The sequence below is a fragment of the Ranitomeya variabilis genome, chromosome 5 (genome assembly GCF_051348905.1).
Source record: "Ranitomeya variabilis isolate aRanVar5 chromosome 5, aRanVar5.hap1, whole genome shotgun sequence".
Classification (NCBI taxonomy): Eukaryota; Metazoa; Chordata; class Amphibia; order Anura; family Dendrobatidae; genus Ranitomeya; species Ranitomeya variabilis.
Genome location: NC_135236.1, coordinates 169,631,023 through 169,651,041, shown reverse-complemented (window position 1 = coordinate 169,651,041; position 20,019 = coordinate 169,631,023). Strand labels below are relative to the sequence as shown.

The following is a 20,019-nucleotide window of genomic DNA, read 5'->3' as shown; positions in this document are numbered from 1 at the left end:
CCAAGCTGCTTGCCGATTGTTCTGTAGCCTATTCCTACCTTATGCCGATCTACAATTTTGTCCCTGGTGTCCTTAGACAGCTTTTTTGGTCTTAGACATGGAGGAGAGGGTGGAGTGTGATTGTGTGTGGACAGGTGTCTCTTCTACAGGTAACAAGTGCAGAGTCGGTCTTCGTAAAGAAAAACTAACAGGTCTGTGAGAGCCAGAATTCTGCTGGTTGGTAGTTGATCAAATACATATTTCATGCAATAAAATGCAATTTAATTATTTAACTTGTGTACCTGCAATAAAAACTACAGACCTCGCCATTCTTTGTAGATGGGAAAACCTTCAAAATCGGCAGTTTTGCAAATACATTGTCATTTCTCGCGTCATCATCTTTCGCCTTCACTACTGCAACCTCCTGCTCTGTGGCCTCCCCTCGAACACTTTCGCACCCCTCCAATCTATTCTAAACTCTGCTGCCCGACTAATCCACCAGTCCCCCTGCTATTCCCCGGCCTCTCCCCTCTGTCAATCCCTTCACTGGCTCCCCATTACCCATAGACTCCAGTACAAAACCCTAACCATGACATACAAAGCCATCCACAACCAGTCTCCTCCATACATCTGTGACATGGTCTCCCGATACTTACCTGCATGCAACCTCTGATCCTCACAAGATCTCCTTCTCTACTCCCCTCTTATCTCCTCTTCCCACAGTCGCATACAAGATTTCTTTGGCGCATCATCCCTACTCTGGAACTCTCTACCACAACATATCAGACCCTCGCCTACCATTGAAAGCTTCAAAAAGAGCCTGAAGACCCACCTCTTCTGACAAGCCTACAACCTGCAGTAACCGCCGGTCGACCAAACCGCAGCACGACCAGCTTTACCCTCACCTATTGTATCCTCACCCATCCCTTGTAGATTGTGAGCCCTCGTGGGCAGGGTCCTCTCTCCTCCAGTACCAGTTGTGACTTGTATTGTATAAGATTATTGTACCTGTTTTTATTATGTATACCCCTCCTCACATGTAAAGCGCTATGGAATAAATGGCGCTATAATAATAATAATTTACTTGCATGTGCCTGGTGCAAAATGGGCACAATGGAGCACAGCCATTTCAAACAGGAAATACATATTTTACCCCTTAACGACCAACGATACGCATTGAAACTGTGGTAGTTAAGGGGCCTTATTACTGATCGCCATTTAAAATGGCGATCGAAGAATAGCAGCGGCTGCAATTCCCGCAGGTGTCAGCTGTACGTGATAGCTGACACCCTGCAGTATTGGCCATGGACGGTTTTGAAGCCGATCGGGGCCGATATAACTAATTAAATACTGGTATCTAAGGAGTTACAAGATGTCCTTTGTAACAATCGGACCGCAGATGAGAATTGCAGGTGATGATGGTTACCAGGGTACGGGTGACCTGTAAGATCCAGCTATAAGCTTGGTCTCACGCAGAGTCAGTGACTCACCGAATGGTCTCATGCACGTGTACGGCAGAGTATGAGCACAGTGATCAAAATAAAAATTATACATATCCCACAGTGGGACCAATTAAAAAAAAAAAAAAAGGTGAAATAAAATATGTAAAAAAAAAAAAAAGTAAAAACAAGCAAAGCTCACATCACAAAAAGCCGTTTCGCCACTCAAAACGCGGAGTTTAAGGAAAAAACAAAAAGTACACAATTGGTATAGCCGCATCTGGAACAATCCGCTCTATAAAACTGGCATGTTATTTCATTTACATGGCAAATGCTGTAAAAAACAAAAAAAAGTCCCGCAAAAAAACAAGCCCTAATATGGCCTGACGGACAAATTGGTTTTGTCACTTTTACTGCACGGTGAGCGACACACAAAAAAAACAGCAACTCAGTTATTGGTTTTATTTTTTCATTCTGTATCTGAAAAATCTGAATAAGAAGCGATTAAAAAATGTGCCCCCACAATGGTACAAAAAAAAATATGCAACTTCTCCCACAAAAAATAAGCCCTCATACAGCTCTGTTGACCAAAAAAGTTACAGCTCTAAGAATATGGAGATGAAAAAAATCTTACTGTGTGATAGCAGCAAAACCTAAAAAAATACGATACAAGTCTGGTGTCGCTGTAATCGCATTGGCCTGAAGAATAAACCTATCTGATCACTTATACTGCATGGAGAACCATACAATAATAAAAAATAAGCACTGTCCTTGTATTTCTGTCTAATTGTTCATTCTATCACCCAAAAATCAGAACAAGACTCGTCTCACATTTATCCTGTGCTCTCCGCTGAGCGCTTATGTCGGGGTTTCCCTGTAAATTACCCAAAACCGCAAGTCGGACAAAACCCCTGACGGAACCACTCACTTATGAGGCAAATGGAGTTACTGTGGAGTGGTCTGTGTTCCGGCGGTGTCCCATCATTTTAGGCGTCTTTTTAGATCTGTGCACGCCTAAAAAGATGGATACTACCGAAGCAATACGAAGTGTCTCCATTTGCCTCATTATGGTGGGTGGTTTTGTCTGAATTGCATTTACATGGAAACCCACGATGTAACTGATCAGCATAGTACACGAGAATGTGATCCCAACCTTATACTGGAAGCGATCAAAAAGTATTATGTACCCAAAAATGTTACCAATAAAAGCCCTAATGTATCCTGCACAAAACCAGCCCACACTCAGGTACGTCATCTGTCACTAGAACTATAGGGGGTTCCCACGTAACTGGAAGAACAAAGACTCTGGAAATGAGATGGGTACTACCGCCAAATAAAATCCAGTGACCTCTGCACTTCCATATCCAAATGCCCCCCTTCTTCTGAGCCCCACTGTGCCTAAACCACAGTAAGCAGCCACATGTTTGGCACTATTGTAGCGGGGAGAGGGCATTAAATTTACAGGGTGTGTATCTCCAGAAGTACAAGCTGGGTACACTGTATGGGGGCACAATGTATGGGTACTAAACTGGCAGATTTTCAATTCTCCAAAAAAAAAAAAAAAAAAAAAAAAGCCTGGCATGGATGTTGCAAAATAGTCACTTCAGCCGTAGATGAATTCATTAAGTGCAATTTCTATAGTGAGGTCACTCTTTCCTTCTAAGCCTTGACATGTCGCCTAACAGTAATTTCTGACGACATATGGCAATAACGCATTCGGTCGGAAGAAGCTGCATAATAAATTATGAGGTCCAGTTTCACCTATTAACCCTTGTGTACCTGACAAATATACAGCAAATACAAAAATTACATTTCTCTATCGCCTCATTGGGGAACACAGGAACCATGGGTGTATGCTACTGCCACTAGAAGGCTGACACTATGCACAAAAAAAGGTTAGCTCCTCCCCTGCAGTGTACACCCCACCGACTGGCACTATGAACTTCAGTTTAGCTTAGTGTCAGTAGGAGGTGGACACGGGTCTTTCATTAGACCCTTATCTACCTCAATGTGCGTCATTTTTCTTCCAGGGTTTCCGGAGGGATACAGGGTGAACAGTCACGACTGTAATCCCACAATATGGACTATGAGTACGGCGTGTACTGCCACCCCGTATCCTCATAGATCCGACAGCAGAACCAAGACCCTAGCACACAAGCGTGCTTAGAAGTTAGGTCCCAGCTCCGTCCCCCACCCACTCGCCCACCAGAGCCTGTCGGTTGCGGAGTCGAGGACGTCCATCACCAGCTCCCTGGACGTCTGCTACCTTCCCCGGTTTGAAGTTAGTAACGGACGGTGTGGGATCTTTTAGGTGAGTATTTCATCAACCCCTACCCTCAGGTACCTTTTAGTCCCTCCTCAAAACCGGGGCATTCAATGGGGGGGTCCCTTGTGATTCCTATTTCGCAGGGGTGCACAAACTTTTTCCAGGCTGCCTTTTTGGCCTGGTCGGCGTTTTCCATCCTCTTTGACCGCAGGCAGGAGTGTGGTCTACACTCTCCCCTGTCTTCCTGTACCCTAACCTTCTGGCATTCGTCAGGGACCCGTTCGTCATGTCTAATTCTAAGGCAGGTCACTCTCGCCCTCCTACTTCCTCTGCTTTAGTCAAACACTTTGCGTGTTCGTCTTGTAACGGCAAACTTCCCCCTCAGGTCAGTCCTCTCCCCTTTGTCAGACCTGCAGCAACCCCATTATGCCCACCGCCCCCATGTTTTCCCCCTGCTGCTCAGCTTGAGAGCAAAGTCTCCACCCCAGGCTGGGCTTCCTCTGTCACAATTGGTAGCGGATCTAACACGAGTTTCCCATACCCTTGTGTCCGTGCTCGATCGGTTGCCCCTGCAGGCTCCCGCAGTTGCCAGTGGGTCGCAAGAAGTTCCGTCAGAGACTTCTAATATAGGCCACAAAAGATCCCGACAGTAACGCCGGTCTGAGTCCTCTTCCCGTTCCATCTCGCCCCACGGACCTTCTCTGCGGTCAGCTTCCCCCCGGTCTTCCTCCCCTGAGTCAGGCGAGGCGTTCTCTGATGCGCCTTCGGAGTATAATTTGGAGCTGGACTCGAACAAAATCGCTAGCATGAGGGATACGGTTCAGAGTCTCATTGGAGCGGTCATCAAGACCTGTGGCATCAAAGATTCCTCTACGGAACCCGCAGATCAGGCGGTTTCATTTAGACGGTCAAAACCACCCCCCAAGGATTTCGCCCCTCATCCTGAATTTGATGAGCTTCTGGCCAGAGAGAGAATCCGATCAGGCGCTTTCAAAGAGGAAAGCGCCTTGGCGTCTTGTATCCTTTTTCTCCGGATCTCACCGCCAACTGGACTTCCTCTCCCTCTGTGGACCCACCAGTTTCTAGACTATCCACCAGCACAATCCTCCCGCTGTCTGGCGGAGCATCTCTGAAAGATTCCAACAATAGAATCATAGAATCCTTTGCAAAGTCGGCCTTCGAAGCGGCCGCGTCTACCCTATGTCCAACCTTTGCTTCAACCTGGGTTGCGAACTCTATATCCGAATGGGCCAAACAACTTCGTCTAGGCATCCTGGCCGGAGCTCCACCAGAACAGCTTGCGGAACTCACCACCCAAATTTCTCACGCTGGGGAATATTTGGTTTCCGTTTCCCTGGACGCTGTGTCTTGTGCCGCTCAGGCATCCAGTAATGTTGTGGCCATCTGTCGTTCCGTTTGGCTCAAGGCCTGGCAGGCAGATTTGTCATCAAAAAAGTCCCTTACCAGTCTGCCTTTTCAGGGATCTCGTCTCTTCGGTTCCAAGCTGGACCAAATTATTAAGGACGCCTCCGGAGGCACAGGCTCCCTTCTCCCCCGTCCAAACCTCGCCGACCTCCACCGAGGCGGCAATTTCGGCCCTTTCGTCGTTTCGCGGTGTCTGATTCCTTTTCCCAACAGCAGAGGCCACAGGCACGTCAAGAGAAGAAGGTATCCTTCAGACCCACCCCTTCCTGGCGTTCCCGCTTCTCCCAAGGTAGATCCTCCAGGTCTAGAACTGGAAGATCCACCTCGGGATTAAGGCTCACTATCCGGGCAGTCGGCGCCTCCTGGGCGGTGAACCACAGGGCTTCCGCCCTACAGCTTTGCAAAGCGGCAACCTGGTCTTCCATCCACACGTTCGCCAAATTTTACAAGGTTCATACCTATGCTTCGGCGGACGCCAGCCTAGCCAGAAGGATCTTGCAGGCAGCAGTGTTGAGTCAGCAACAAAAAAAAAAAAGGGCGTTCCGGCTCCATAAAACAATGTTTCTTTATTTGTTCCTTAAAATTCCTCAAATTCCATAACTCCTTGCATGCACTGATTAAGATCTGACACGATCGAAACGCGTCGCATATTTCTTGTACCTAAGCATTTGCATGCATGCAAGGAGTTATGGAATTGGAGGAATTTTAAGGAACAAATAAAGAAACATTGTTTTATGGAGCCGGAACGCCCTTTTTTTTTCTTTTTTTTGTTGCTGCATCTTCTCTCGTCGTGGTCCTGGACGAAGTTCCGAGCACCTGCGTCTGATCGGTGAGCTGTCTGCGAGGTTTATGTAACCATAAACTTTTCGTTTTTTCTGCTTATAGCAGTGTTGAGTCCTCTGACTTGATGGAAGTCTGTTTTTCCCACCCCAGGGACTGCTTTGGGACGTCCCATGGTTCCTGTGTCCCCCAATGAGGCGATAGAGAAAACAGGATTTTTGGTTGCTTACCATAAAATCTGTTTCTCGGAGCCTTCATTGGGGGACATAGCACTCTCCCATGTTATTCAGTTTGTTGTTGTGTCTGTTCTCATGTTTACAGTTCTCATGTTTGTGGTTATGTTATTTCAACCTTATTGTTTTTCTCCTACTGCTTTCTCACTAACTGAAGTTCATAGTGCCAGTCGGTGGGGTGTACACTGCAGGGGAGGAGGTAACCTTTTTTGTGCATAGTGACATCCTCCTAGTGGCAGCAGCATACACCCATGGTTCCTGTGTCCCCCAAAGAAGGCTCCGAGAAACAGATTTTACGGTAAGCAACCAAAAATCATGTTTGTTTTTTCATCACTAATATGTCATATTTCCAGGTCTCCATGTTGTGAAATTCTGTGAGGCACCCATGGGGTGATCCGGTACCTCAAGTGCTCGGCTAATGGAGCTCACAATCTATTCAAATGAAATCTGCGTTCTAAAAGCCAAGTAGAGCCCTTTCCCATCCGATCCCTGGCTTGTGCTCAAACAGTAATGTACAACCACATACTGCCACATACGTGAGAAATTTCATAAATTGTGGGGTAAAATTTCTCCCATTACTCCTCGGGTAAATGATCAATTTTGAGCTAAAACAGTATTTTAGTGGAAAATTTTATTTTTTTTCTTCTCATATTTAAATTGTGAATCACCTGTAGGTTAAAAATTCTCAGTACACCCATAGATTAATTTCTTGAGGGGTCTAGTTTCCAAAATGGGGTAACTTGTGGTGGATTCTGCTGTTTTCACATGTCAGGGGCTCTCCAAATGCGACATGGCATTCACAATCTGTTCTAGAGAAATAGCGCTCTTTCCTTTGTAAGCCCTGCCATGTGCCCAGACAGAAGTTTTAGATCACATATTGGATGTAGTCGCGTTTGGTACAAATTGCATGACAAATTATATGGCATCCGTTTTCTCCTATTATCCATTGTGAATATTACAAATTTGGGGCTAAAACAACATTTGTGTGAAAAAAAAATAACTTTTCAATATGATGACCTAATGTTATCAAATTCTATGTAGTACCTGTGGGTTCAAAATGCTCACTATACCCCACCCCTGGTTAAAATCTTAGTAGTTTCCAAAATTGAGTCATTTGTGGGGGGAGGGGGGTTTCCACTGTTTAGACATATCAAGTGCTCTCCAGTTGCAACATGGGGTCCGCTCTCGATTGCAGCCATTTTTGCATTCAAAAAGTCAAACTTTGCTCCTTCTCTTCCGTGCAACCAAGCAGTAGTTCCCCTACATATTTTGTATCGGCATACTCAGTGAAAAAGGACCCGACAATGTGGTGTTCAATTTCTCCTGTTACCCTTTTGAAAATAAAAAAAAATTGGGGCTAAAAGTACATTTTTGTGGGAAATGTGATTTTTTTTTTTAAATTTATTTTAATTTTCATGGTGCTACATTATAAACTTTTGTGAAGCCCCTGGGGGTTTAAGGTGGTCACCACACATCTAGAGACATTCCTTGAAGGGTTTCAAATTCTGTGTGAAACGTGGGTTCAAAATGCTCACTATACCCTTGGATAAAATCCTTGAGGGCTGTGGTTTCCAAAATGGGGTCACTTGTGGGGGGAAAGGGTCTCCAAATGCGACATGGAGTCTGCTCTTGATTCCAGCCATTTTTGTGTTCAAAAAGTCAAACGGTGTTCCTTCCCTTCCGAGTGCCACATCAATAGATTTCCCCCAAATATGGGGTATTGGCGTACTCAAGAGAACTTGCACAACACATTTTAGTATCCATTTCTCCTTCGCCTCATTGGGGGACACAGGACCATGGGTTTTATGCTGCTGACACTAAGTGAATACAAAAAGATTAGCTCCTCCTCTGCAGTATACACCGCCCACTGGCTCCAGCCGAACCAGTTCATGCTTAGTGTCTCTAGGAGGCACATGGGTCTGATCATCAGACCACAATTTTTTTTTTTTCCATTTTTTACTTTTATTATTAATCTTTTTCAAGGATTACAGGGGGAGACTGATCCCTTCAGGGTTCCGATCTCCCCAAACCAACAAGAGGCGGGAATGTGAAGTGTCGCCTTCTCGCCCCCCCTCCTGCACCGTTGAAAGGTATGCCTGAGTTTTCTTTTAGGGGCGACGGGTCCCTTCAGGGCACCGCTCTCCCCACACCAGCAACAAATGTCACCTCCATGTACCCCCTTCTGCAGCCAGGCTCATCACAGCCCTGTCCAATCCTGGGGGAATTAACCTCTAGGATGTATAGAGGCACTTATGGAGTTCGTGCGGCCCCCACTGCATCACCACTGACAAACAGCGGTGATGGAAGGAGGCGGACGGTCCCTCTCCACCTCCCTGACAAAGGGATGGTGGATGGATGGTTCCTGCACCGTCCATACTGCAGCAGCTAACCTTTATGCAGAGCAGTCTAGGTGGAAAGAATGGGCTCTGCGCTTCATCTTCTCCGGTGGCACCGTAGGTTGGTCGGCAGGAGGGCTCCGGCAGCGCATCCCGCTATCCCTCCAGGGCGATTTCTCTCCCCCGAGCACGTTCCAGCCGTTGCCAAAAATTTAGTCCTAGGCCGCAGCCCGGAAGCTTCGCCCGCTTGATTGCATCGCCCCAGCGGCTCCGCTCACGCACTTGGCGCTTCTCACTCAGGGTCAGACTGCCTTCTGCTAATCCCAATGGCCATTTTTTCTTACCTTCCGCCTCTCTTCACTTGTAGTTTCCCACGGTACATGGCGTTTCTTCCCTGGGCTGCATTCTCACTCCGGCAGCTCCCGGCGGACATCTTCAGCCGGATTTCTTCTTGAGTGGCCAGCTCAGAGGAGCACAGGGCACCGGGAGGACCATCTCACAGGGCCAAAGGACCTGGGTAATATCTGAGCTGCGATACACCCATTGGCCCTTCTCTGCAGTATTTTACTGGGAGCATATTAGCAGACTTGGGGACATACTAGGATACACCATGTCACTCTCCAAGACATCTAAGAGGGTTAACAAAACACACACTGTTTTTCACCTCATGTACCACCTGCCAGACTTTGTTGCCACGGGGACAGAGTACGCACTCTTCAAGGCCTGTGATCCCGAATGCTCTCAGGAGCCCTCTGCCGCTACCGACCCCAGTGTACCTAGCCCCCTCTGTGTGGGCTTCGTCACTATCGCAGTCCATGGCTTCATTAGCTGAAGCGATCGAGTCCCTCCAAGACCCTTCCTCGGGTCGGGGCATTTGTCTGCCTGTCTTGGAGAGTTCCTCCACCACATGGGAACCGCCGGCGTGCAGGGGCTATTCTCAGTCAAAAGATACACAGGCATGCCTGTCTTAGAGAGTTCCTCCACCACATGGGAACCGTCGGCGTGCAGGGGCTATTCTCAGTCAAAAGATACACAGGCATCTAGAAAACGGACCCATAGCACGTCTCCCGGGCCTTATTCATGATATAGGAATCCTGTGGTATATAAATAGTCCCGGTGATGATTAAGTTGCCTGGATGCCAGATTGTAACCTGAATAGGATTTGGAGTAAGTCAGCACATGCGGGGTATGCGACAGCCGTCGCTGGGGAGCCTTCGGCCTGCAGGGGCTGTTCGCGGTCAAAAAAATACACAGGCATCTAGAAAACGGACCCATAGCATGTCTCCCAGGCCCTCACGCGCCTTGGAATCTGTGAGCTCCCCCTCTCCAGGGGTTCACAGCGACCAGAACTCTTGAGTACGAGTCTGACGGGCTCCTCGACCTGGACTCGCCGGATTATCGGGCGACTGTGGATAGTCTCATTGAGGCCATTAACCAGACTTTGAAGGTTGACGAGGACTCTATCTCTGCCCCGGATCACGCTGTGTCCTTCAAGAGGACCAAACGCTCTCATAGGGTGTCCGCCAACCATCCCGAGTTTCAGAACATAGTTTGGCGCCATAGAGTGGCCAGAAAAACGCTTCACATGTCAGAAACCTCTTGAGATGAGATATCCTTTTTTATCGGATCTGTGAAAGGAATGGGCGGAGTCTGCTCCGGTTGCTCCAAGTCCCATAGATTCTCAGCTAAATGACTTGTGGCGTTATCCAGTCGACACCAGCAGAGTATGCGGTCGCCTACTCCTGTTTCGTCATGCCTGGCTCTCTGTCGTTCACGACGAATGGACCTTTTGGTTCCAGATACAAAAAATAATTTTCTTCCCGCCCTCTGGCAAGGTTTTTCCCCTCTCGTTCCCCCACAACAGGGGCGCGGGCATCGTCATTTTACAGAGCCATCAATTCTCTTCACCAAGATGGGGTCATTGTTCTGGTCCCAGAAAACGAGGGGTTCTACTTGAACCTATTCGTGGTCCCGAAGAAAACGGAACGGTGCAGCCCATCCTGGACCTAAAACTCAAAACATGTTTGTCAAGGTCCAGCACTTCAGAATGGAGTCTTTCCGTTCTGTCATTACCTCTGAGAAGGCAGAGTTCCTAGCATCCTTCAACATCCGGGGTGCGTACCTTCGTATCTCGATTTTTTTCCCCTCATCAGAAGTTCCTGCGCTTTGCCATCCGCGAGGAACATTTCCAGTTCACAGCCTTACCCTTCGGCCTCGCCACACTCCCAGAGTGTTCACGAAGGTCATGGTGGCCATCATGTCCATTCTGCACTCTCGGGGCATGGTCGTTTTGCCATACTTAGACGACCTCTTGATCAAGGGCCCATCTTTCCAAGATTGCGTGGGCATCACTTGAATACACTTTCTCACCTGGGCTGGATGATAGACTTAAACAAGTCTTCCCCGTTCCAGTTCAGCAGATATCCTTTTTTAGAATGACCCTGGATGCCTCCCGAGGATTGGTGATTCTCCCTCGGGACAAGGCCCTTCAACGTGGAGCTCTGTCACTTTGCCGCCCATTTCCTCATTCCATCCGTTTCGGCATGGGGGTCCTGGGAATGATGGAGGCTGTGCCCTTTGCCCAGCTACACCTACGTCCTCTGCAGCATGCATTTCTGGCAGCCTGGGACAGGAACCCGTTCTCCCTCGACCGGCTGTGACACTTGTTTCCGCGGGTCAAACAGGCACTCAGGTGGTGGACATTGCAGTCTTCTCTCACCCAGGGGAAATCCTTTCTCCCGCTTCAATGGCTGGTCACTACCGATGCCAGCCTTCTCGGCTAAGAAGCTGTCTTCCGTCACCACAGGGCCCAAGGGCACTGGTCACCTCGGAAGTCGAGCCTTCCGCTCAACATCCTGGAGATTCGGGTGATCCGGTTGTCCCTGCCGTCGTTCCATCATTTCGCCCCATCCAAATTCAATCGGACAACACCACAGCTGTGGCATATATCAATCATCAAGGGGGCATCCGCAGCAGGGCGGCAATGCGCGAGGTGGAACACATTCTTCGCTGGGGCAAGAGGAACCACTCAGTCATCTCAGCAGTTCACATCCTGGGCGTGAAAAACTGGGCGGCATTTCCTCAGCCGTCAGGGTCCTGCCTCCTTAGAGTGGTCACTTCATCCGGAGGTATTCCGACAGATCTGTCATCACTGGAGGACTCCAGACATAGATCTGATGGCATCAAGATTAAACGCCAAGGTGCCCACATTCATAACTCGGTCTCAGGATCCAGAAGCTATTGGGGCGGATGCACTGGTTCTTCCGTGGGGTCAGTTTTGTCTTCCGTACGTGTTTCCACCACTTAGCGCTCGGAAGCATGTATCGGTACACATATATCATCGCACCTGGAAAGCCTTTTTTGCATGGTGCAAAGACCACTGTCGTCCTCATGTTTCTCCATCCCCACCATTTTAGAGTTCCTTCAGACTGGCATGGACTCAGGCCTAGCGCTTAGCTCCCTCAAAGGTCAGATCTCTGCCTTATCTGTTTGGTTCCAGTGTAGGATCGCTTCCAAGCTGCAGGTGAGGACTTTCAGGGGGTCTCCCATGTGGTACCTCCCTATAGAACGCTGTTGGATGCCTGGGATCTTAACTTGGTCTTAGGTGTTCTACATGAGACTCCCTTCGAACCGCTGCAGGACGTCTCGCTAACCCTCCTTTCATGGAAGGTCGCCTTTCTTGTCGCGGTGACGTCAATCAAGCAGGTTTTGGAGTTAGCCGCACTGTCCTGTTGAGCTTTCCTAATTTTCCACCAGGACAAGGTGGTTCTCAGGCCGTCCCCTTCCTTCTTACCCAAGGTGATCTCCTCCTTTCACCTTAAAGAGGACTTTGTCCTGCTCTCGTTTTGCCCGGCACCAGTCAACCGGGTGGAGAAGGCTCTTCACACTCTGGATCTGGTGAGGGCTCTCAGAAGGTACGTCTCACGGACGGCATCCTTCCGTAAGACAGATGCTTTATTCATTCTTCCTGAGGGTCACAGGAAGGGACTCTGTTATGATCTGGTGGCCTAGGAGCAGCATGGACGAGCTCTGGAGTAGGTGGCCTCTATACTGACCGCAGACCCTGAACTTAACACCGCAACTATAAGTAGCCGTGGGATGTTCCTGTCACTCCCTCGACATCTCGTCACAGCCGGAGGACTAATTACCCCTAAAGAAAGAAACAGGAAAACTATCTTGCCTCAGAGAAAATCCCCAAAGGAAAGACAGCCCCCCACAAATATTGACTGTGAGAGGAGAGGGAAATTACAAACGCAGACTGAAAACAGAATTTAGCAAAGGAGGCCACGCTACCTAGAAAGAAAAGACAGGACAGAGTACTGTGCGGTCAGTATTAAAATACTACAAAAATCCACCACAGAGAATACAAAAATCTCCACACCTAACTAAAGGCATGGAGGGTAACTCTGCGACTCCAGAGCTTCCAGCTTGGCTGAATAAATCCTTACACAGACAAAGCTGAACAAGAAAAAACATAGCAATTCACTGAACTATAAAGTCCACCGCATGTGGACTGCAAAAACAAAGCCAGGACTTATCTTTGATGATTTGGACAATCCAGCTAGAGAAACCAAGCAGAGATGTGAATCCTCCAGAAAAACAATGGACAACTGGCACTCACTAAAGGGTGAAGCCAGACTAAATAGCCCCGTCCAAAGTGGAAGCACCTGATGACTGCTGTGAAGGACAAACAGCAGCACTACCACTTATAACCACCGGAGGGAGCCCAAGAGCAGAACCCACAACAGAATTCACAACAGGACTCGCCCCTTCAAAATCCACAATAGCTAGGTGGATACGCTTGGCTATTCAAGAGTCTTACCATCTAAGGGGCAAGCCTATCCCAGTGGGGATTAAGGCGCACTCCACTCGGTCAGTGGGGACTTCTTGGGCCATTCGGCACCAGGTGTCGGCGGAACAGGTTTGAAAGGCTGCGACTTGGTCCAGTCTGCACACATTCTCTAAGCACTACAACATTCACTCTCAGGCTTCTGCAGATGCGGGCCTGGGCAGACAGACCTTGCAGGCGGTGGAAGCGCATCTCTAGACAGTTGGAACATGGGGTTTTATCCATTGTGTCAGTTTCCCACTCAGGGACTGGTTTAGGATGTCCCATGGTCCTGTGTCTCTCAAAGAGGCGAAGCAGATACAGGGATTTGTGTACTCACCGTAAAATCCTTTTCTCTCAGCCACTCATTGGGGAACACAGCACCCACCCTGTTGGCAGTGTTTGTTCACTGGTTCGTGTTGTACCCTTATTTGAGGTGTATGATCTCCTACTGCTTTGTTACTGAACTGGTTTGGCTGGAGCCAGTGAGAGGCTGTATACTGCAGAGGAGGAGCTAATTTTTTTGGTATTCACTTAGTGTCAGCCTTCTAACACCTATCGTCCTGGGTCCCCCAATGAGTGGCTCGGAGAAATGGATTTTACATTGAGTACACAAAAATCCCTGTTTTCTCCTGTTACTTTAGCCCCAAATTTATTTTCATATTTGTGTGAAATAGTAAATTCAAAGTATTGATAAGTATGTTTTTTTGCTATGTTTCTTTAGTTCCTGTGAAGCACCTGAATGGTTAATAAACTTTTTGAATGGCGTTTTGAGCACATTGAGGGGTACAGTTTTTAGAATGGTGCCACTTTGGGGTATTTTCTGTCATATAGCCCCCCCAAAGTCACTTCCATTGTGAGGTGGTTCCTAAAAAAAAATGGTTTTGTAAATTTTGTTGGAAAAATTAGAAAGCACTGGTCATCTTTTAACCCCTATAACTTCCGAACAAAAAAAAAATTCAAAAATTGTGCTGATGTAAAGTAGCCATGTGGGAAATTATTTATTAGCTATTCTGTGTGACATAACTCTCTGGTTTAAGAATTAAAAGTTTGAAAATTTCAAAATTTTCACCAAATTTCCGATATTTTCACAAATAAACGCAAGTCATATAGAACAAATTTTACCACTATCATGAAGTACAATATGTCAAGAAAAAACAGTCTCAGAATCAGTGGAGCTCCAGTTTGGGTAATACGTTTTGCTTTCTGTCATTTTTTTTTTTTTTTTTAAAGGGCATTTTCAAGTTGTATCTTGAGCTGCCGATAGCTTTGCAGCCTCTTTCCTTCCTGGATGATGGGGAGAGGGTACTGGCTCTCCTCGAGTAACAGTTCTGGTTAGTTTTCCTCTATCAGTGTTCTGAAGTGTACACTATTACCTCTATATACATTATATATATATATATATATATATATATATATATATAGTGATAACCGTGTACAGAGCTCCGATTAGGAGAAATATTCTAGAAACTGGGATTGAGGGGGGCGAAAAGTGAGCAGCTAACTGCTCTATGGAAATCAATGGGCTGGAGAAAACAGATTGGTGTCTTTGTAGTATGTAACTGTTAAGGAAGGTTGTTGCCAGGATAGAACCATTCAACTTAGATGTTGAAATCCTAATAATCATCTCATTTTTTTAACCAAATTGCCTAATTAAAGGGATTGTCTCAAGTTCTTAGTTAAAATTGCAGTGTGTTTGGAAAAACAAGCAACTTTGCAATATACCCATGAAGAAAAATCCTCTCTGTTCTCAAGAATGGATGGATTTTTAATTCTACGGTGTACACCTTGTTACCTGGGTTACCAACCACCGCTGCAATAAAAGATTAGACAGTTACCTGGGTAAGAAGCGGGCGCTGTTGGCAGGCTCTATACTTTCAGCCTGCAAATGCCGCTCTGATGCTGGTTAAATTCTTTCAGATTCTGTCAACATATTGGAACTAAACACCATATTTATTACAGAAGATATGACTGTATGAACTATACCTTGTTAGCAGATTTGTGATCTGAAGAGCAAGTGCTGCCCGGTATCTGTCCTCACTGCGCACTAAATATCGAACTTCATCATGGATGCTAATGCAGAAGCGCCCATCAATGTCATACTCTTCAAAAAGCCACTTCATGGCTACTAGCATAAGATGCAGGTAGTCAACAGCCGAACTCTGTACAACCCAGTTCACTCTACTGGTTATAAACTATAAAGAGAAGATAGAAATTACACAACAAGAAATGGATTTTTGTTCTTACAGTAAATTTTCCTCTCTCGTTGAATATATTGGGGGACACAGAACCATGGGTATACACCAAGCCACCAGGAGGCTTAGCACAAGGTAAAAAAAAAAGTTTTTGCTATATCTGGTGGACTATACCTGCTCCTTGGACACTAGGTCGTTCAGTTTAGTGTCAAAATCAGTAGCAACTCAAAAAAAAACATAATAGATATCAACTAGGAACTAACATGAACTGAATCCAGGAAAGAAAAATATTGCCCAATAGTATAGAATCGTGTCCCCCAATATATATTCAACTTGAAAGGTATTTTACGGAAACTACAAAAATAAAAGATTTTTGATTATGATACTCCTGTAAAATCTTTTCCTCATAGCCTTTTTTGGGGAACACAGGAACCATGGGTTTATATAATGCCCCCTGGAGGTGGACACTAAAAATATATCTTAGAAAAAAAAGCTTGCTCCTCCCTTATAGGCAACACCAGAGTAGCCAACACCCAGCTATTTTTTTTTTTTTTTTTTAAATCCGATTCTTTTGGATCTGGATCTGCATAGCCAAGGCGGGAACCTGGCCCTTAAGAGATTCAACCCTGGCTCAAAACAGGCATGAAAAATAGGATAAGAATAAGATAAGAATAGGATAAGAATAAGAGGATATTGCCATAGGATTACTGCCGATAGAAACCCTGTTAGGTGAAATATTCAATTTAAATGTTAGAAACGTGACGACTAAGGCCGTTTGTTCTCTAGTTCTGGTCAGACAAATCTAATCCAAAAGGTCCAAAGCCTTCCAAACCATGGACCAAAAAGGCCTGCCGGAAAATTAAATGACCCCTAAATAGCTGGGTGTTGTCTGCCCTTGTGTAGCCCATTGGGGAAAGAGTCTTTTTTTTTTTAAATGACTTCTTAATGTCAACCTCCAGGTGGTAGAATATAAACCTATGGTTCCTGTATTCCCCAATGAAGCAACCAAGAAATCCAATTTACTCGTTAATGGTATTGGAGGTTACATGACTGTGGGATATAAAACTGCAGACTGCCTAGGAGACAGCAGCCTGCAGCAACTTTTGCCCCAATAAGACAATGACAGATACCATATAGTGAATAGTAAAATTTTACAAAGGTGTGGACAAAGGTCCAAATGGCAGCCTTGCAGACATCAGGAATAGAAGCCTGATGAGTTTCCATAAACACTTGTGAAATGAGTGGTTATCTGAAAGGGTGGAGCTTTATTGTTGTCTTTGTAGGCATCCACAACTGCTGACCCTATACATGTGAAAATAGTCATTGTGCATGCTGACAGTCCCTTAAATGGTTCTTCAGGGGTCACAAAGAGAGAAATGGAATCAAAACTGGAAGGCTTCTGTAATAAAAAGGTAAGTTCTAATGGCTCTAACTAGATCCAGATGGTGAAGACAATGTTCCTGGAGATGGGAGAAGAAGCGGAGGACGTTTTAATTGATGGGGAAAGACAGGGACAACCTTTGGTAGAAAGAATGGCATAAGGCATAAGACCAACTTGTCCTGGTTGGAGAACAAGGAAAGGAGCCTTGGAGGAGAGCAAAATGAAGAATGGAGAGAATTATTGGAATGCAGAAAACCTTAGCAGACTGAGGCTTAGGAGCCTTCAGAATGGTCTAGACAACAGAGTCAGAAAGACCGTTATATCTCAAGAAATTACCTTCAAAAGTCATAGCAAGTGTGGTACAACATACAACAGAAGACCTTGTGAAAAAGTTGTGATGCAGAAAAAAGGGCTATGAAGCATATGCGACCAACTGGCTGATGTCAGAGTACCATGCCCTATGATATCAGTCTGGAGGCATCAGGATCGCTGGAATACCCATCGCCTTGACCTGCTTGAGAATGTGGGTTAGGAGGGGTAAAGGAGAGAAGGGATAGAGCAGAGACAACTCTTTTCAATGAGTAACCAAGTGTCCACTGCAAACGTCTCCGCTCTCAGGACGTAGGTTGGGACCTAGTGATTGAGATGGCACAGGAAGAGGTGCATTACTGGGGTGCATCAGTTAAGAGAATATTGGCTAAAGACGTCTGGGAGGAGAGCACAATCTCATGGATCCAAAGTTTCTTTGCTGAGAAAGCCCACAAGCCAGTTTTCAATGCTCTAAATGTGGACAGTGGTGGAGGTTGGAACATGAAGTTCTGCCCAGTTAAGAATTCTGGTAATTTCCCTCATGGCCAAGGGGCTCCTGCTGGCCCTTGATGGTTCAAGTAGGCCACTGCCATCACGGTCTGTCTGCACTTGAACTGGATGGTCTCTGAAAAGGGAAAATCAGTGGAAGGAGCCCTGAGTGGTGTGATGATTGGACCACACTACCCAGTCTGGCAGACTATCAGTCAGTCATCACCACTGGCCATTAGAAAGGAAGGATCTGCAGTAAAACAGAGAAAGCTTGTTAACCACCAAAGGTGGTTTATGCAGTCTTAAAGGGAACCTGTCACCCGCAAAATGGAAGGTGAGCTAAGCCCACCGGCATCAGGGGCTTATCTACAGCATTCTGTAATGATGTAGATAAGCCCCCATGTATCCTGAAAGATGAGAAAAAGAGGTTAGATTATACTCACCCAGGGGCGGTCCCCACTGCGGTCCGGTCCGATGGGTGTCGCGGTCCAGTCCGGCACCTCCCATCTCCATCAGATGACGTCCTCTTCTTGTCTTCACACTGCGGCTCCGGCGCATGTGTAGTTTGTCTGCCCTGTTGAGGGCAGAGCAAAGTACTGCAGTGTGCAGGCGCCGAGCCTCTCTGACCTTTCCCGGCGCCTGCGCACTGCAGTACTTTGCTCTGAATAGAAAAAAATCCAGCTCGACGAGGTGGTGAAAAAGCAAAGTCTTGGTACTTTATTCACTTCATATCAAAAAATAGAGGATAAAACAACAGCACAATATAATTAAAAACACTATCTACGCGTTTCTGGTGACATAGCACCCTTAGTCATGATAACTTTAGTGCAGCCTGTTCTATGCTTTTATGCACTCAACAGGGCAGACAAAGTACGCCTGCGCCGGAGCTGCGGCGTGAAGACAAGAAGAGGACGTGATCGTAAGAAGATGGGAGGCCCCGGACCGGACTGCGATGCCCACCACAGCGGGACCGCCCCTGGGTGAGTATAATCCAACCTCTTTTTTTTTATCTTTGAGAATACATCGGGGGCTTATCTACAGCATTCCAGAATGCTGTAGATAAGCCCCTGATGCTGCTGGGCTTAGCTCACCTTCCATTTTGGGGGTGACAGGTTCCCTTTAAATGGGGTGATCTTTGTGGTTGTCCTGAAGAAGTCTGAGAACTTTCAAATGTGTCGAGAATAAATCACATTGTTACCTTTTACACTGCATATTGGAATTATTTGTAGACACATCAGCAGCTTTAATATCATCTTCGATCTGCTAACATGTGCGAGCTGAAGCTACTGGAATACTTCTTTTTACCACTTTATTGTATACATTTTTACTTGGATAAAACCCTATTGCGCTTGAATTGTCCCCAAAAAGAGAAGAGACAGTCACAAGAGCTAAAAAACAGGGATTTTTGTGTACTCACCGTAAAATCCTTTTCTCTGAGCCACTCATTGGGGGACACAGACAATGGGTTGTATGCTGCTTGTCACTAGGCGGCTGACACTAAGTTAATACAAAGAAAGTTAGCTCCTGCTCTGCAGTATACACCCTCGTGCTGGCTGCCAGAGAACCAGTTCTTGCTTAGTGTCCGTAGGTGGTATACTGATGGGTCTGTTATTCAGACCCAAAACTCTTTATTGTTTTATTTCTACATTTTTTATTTTATTTTTCACAATGGACGAAGGAGAGACGGATCCTTTCAAGGCTCCGTTCTCCCCGAACCATCAACAGGCGAGAACGGAGAGTGTCACTTCTCCGCATCCACTCCTGCGACGTGGGATGCCACGCCTGAGCTGATTTTTAAGGGCGACGGGTCCCTTCAAGGGCACCGATGTCCCCACACCTTCAACAGACGAGCACATGGAGTGTCGCCTCCATGTATCCTCTTCTGCAGCCAGGCCTATTGCCGGATATTCAGCCCTGTCCCATCCTAGGAAATTAACCTCTTGGATATACAGAGGCCCACCTCGTGGCGTCCGAGCAGCCCCCACTGCACCATCACTGTTTAAGCAGATGGTACAATGAGGCGGACGGTCCCTCTCCAGTTCCCTCCTAAGCACGAGGGTGTATACTGCAGAGGAGGAGCTAACTTTTATTGTGTTAACTTAGTGTCAGCCTCCTAGTGGCAGCAGCATAACACCATGGTCTGTGTCCCCCAATGAGGCGAAGGAGAAAACTAATTTCCTAAAGATAGGATATCAACTGGATTGAAGAGGAGAAAGAGTGACCCTAATAAAAGGGGAAGTGGAAGGGAATATCTAATGCAGGAGTCCCAGACGGGGTCTTCCGGAGTCTTCAGCAGGTCCTTCTCAATTCTCAGTGAAGACTTCTAGCTACGGCCGGGACAGAGCGTGCTGAAGACTCC

The 20,019-nt window shown here is 46.6% G+C and overlaps 1 protein-coding gene across 6 annotated transcripts in view; it reads right to left on the bottom strand.

Moving 5' to 3' along the window:
* The window catches only part of POLG (DNA polymerase gamma, catalytic subunit), a 150,512-nt gene that overhangs the window by 2,436 nt on the left and 128,057 nt on the right, over positions 1-20,019 (bottom strand). For all 6 annotated transcript variants that reach the window (XM_077263486.1, XM_077263488.1, XM_077263485.1 and 3 more), the window contains one exon: positions 15,273-15,481. In XM_077263486.1, coding sequence (XP_077119601.1) covers positions 15,273-15,481 — 209 coding nt within the window. The remainder of the gene's footprint in view (positions 1-15,272; positions 15,482-20,019) is intronic.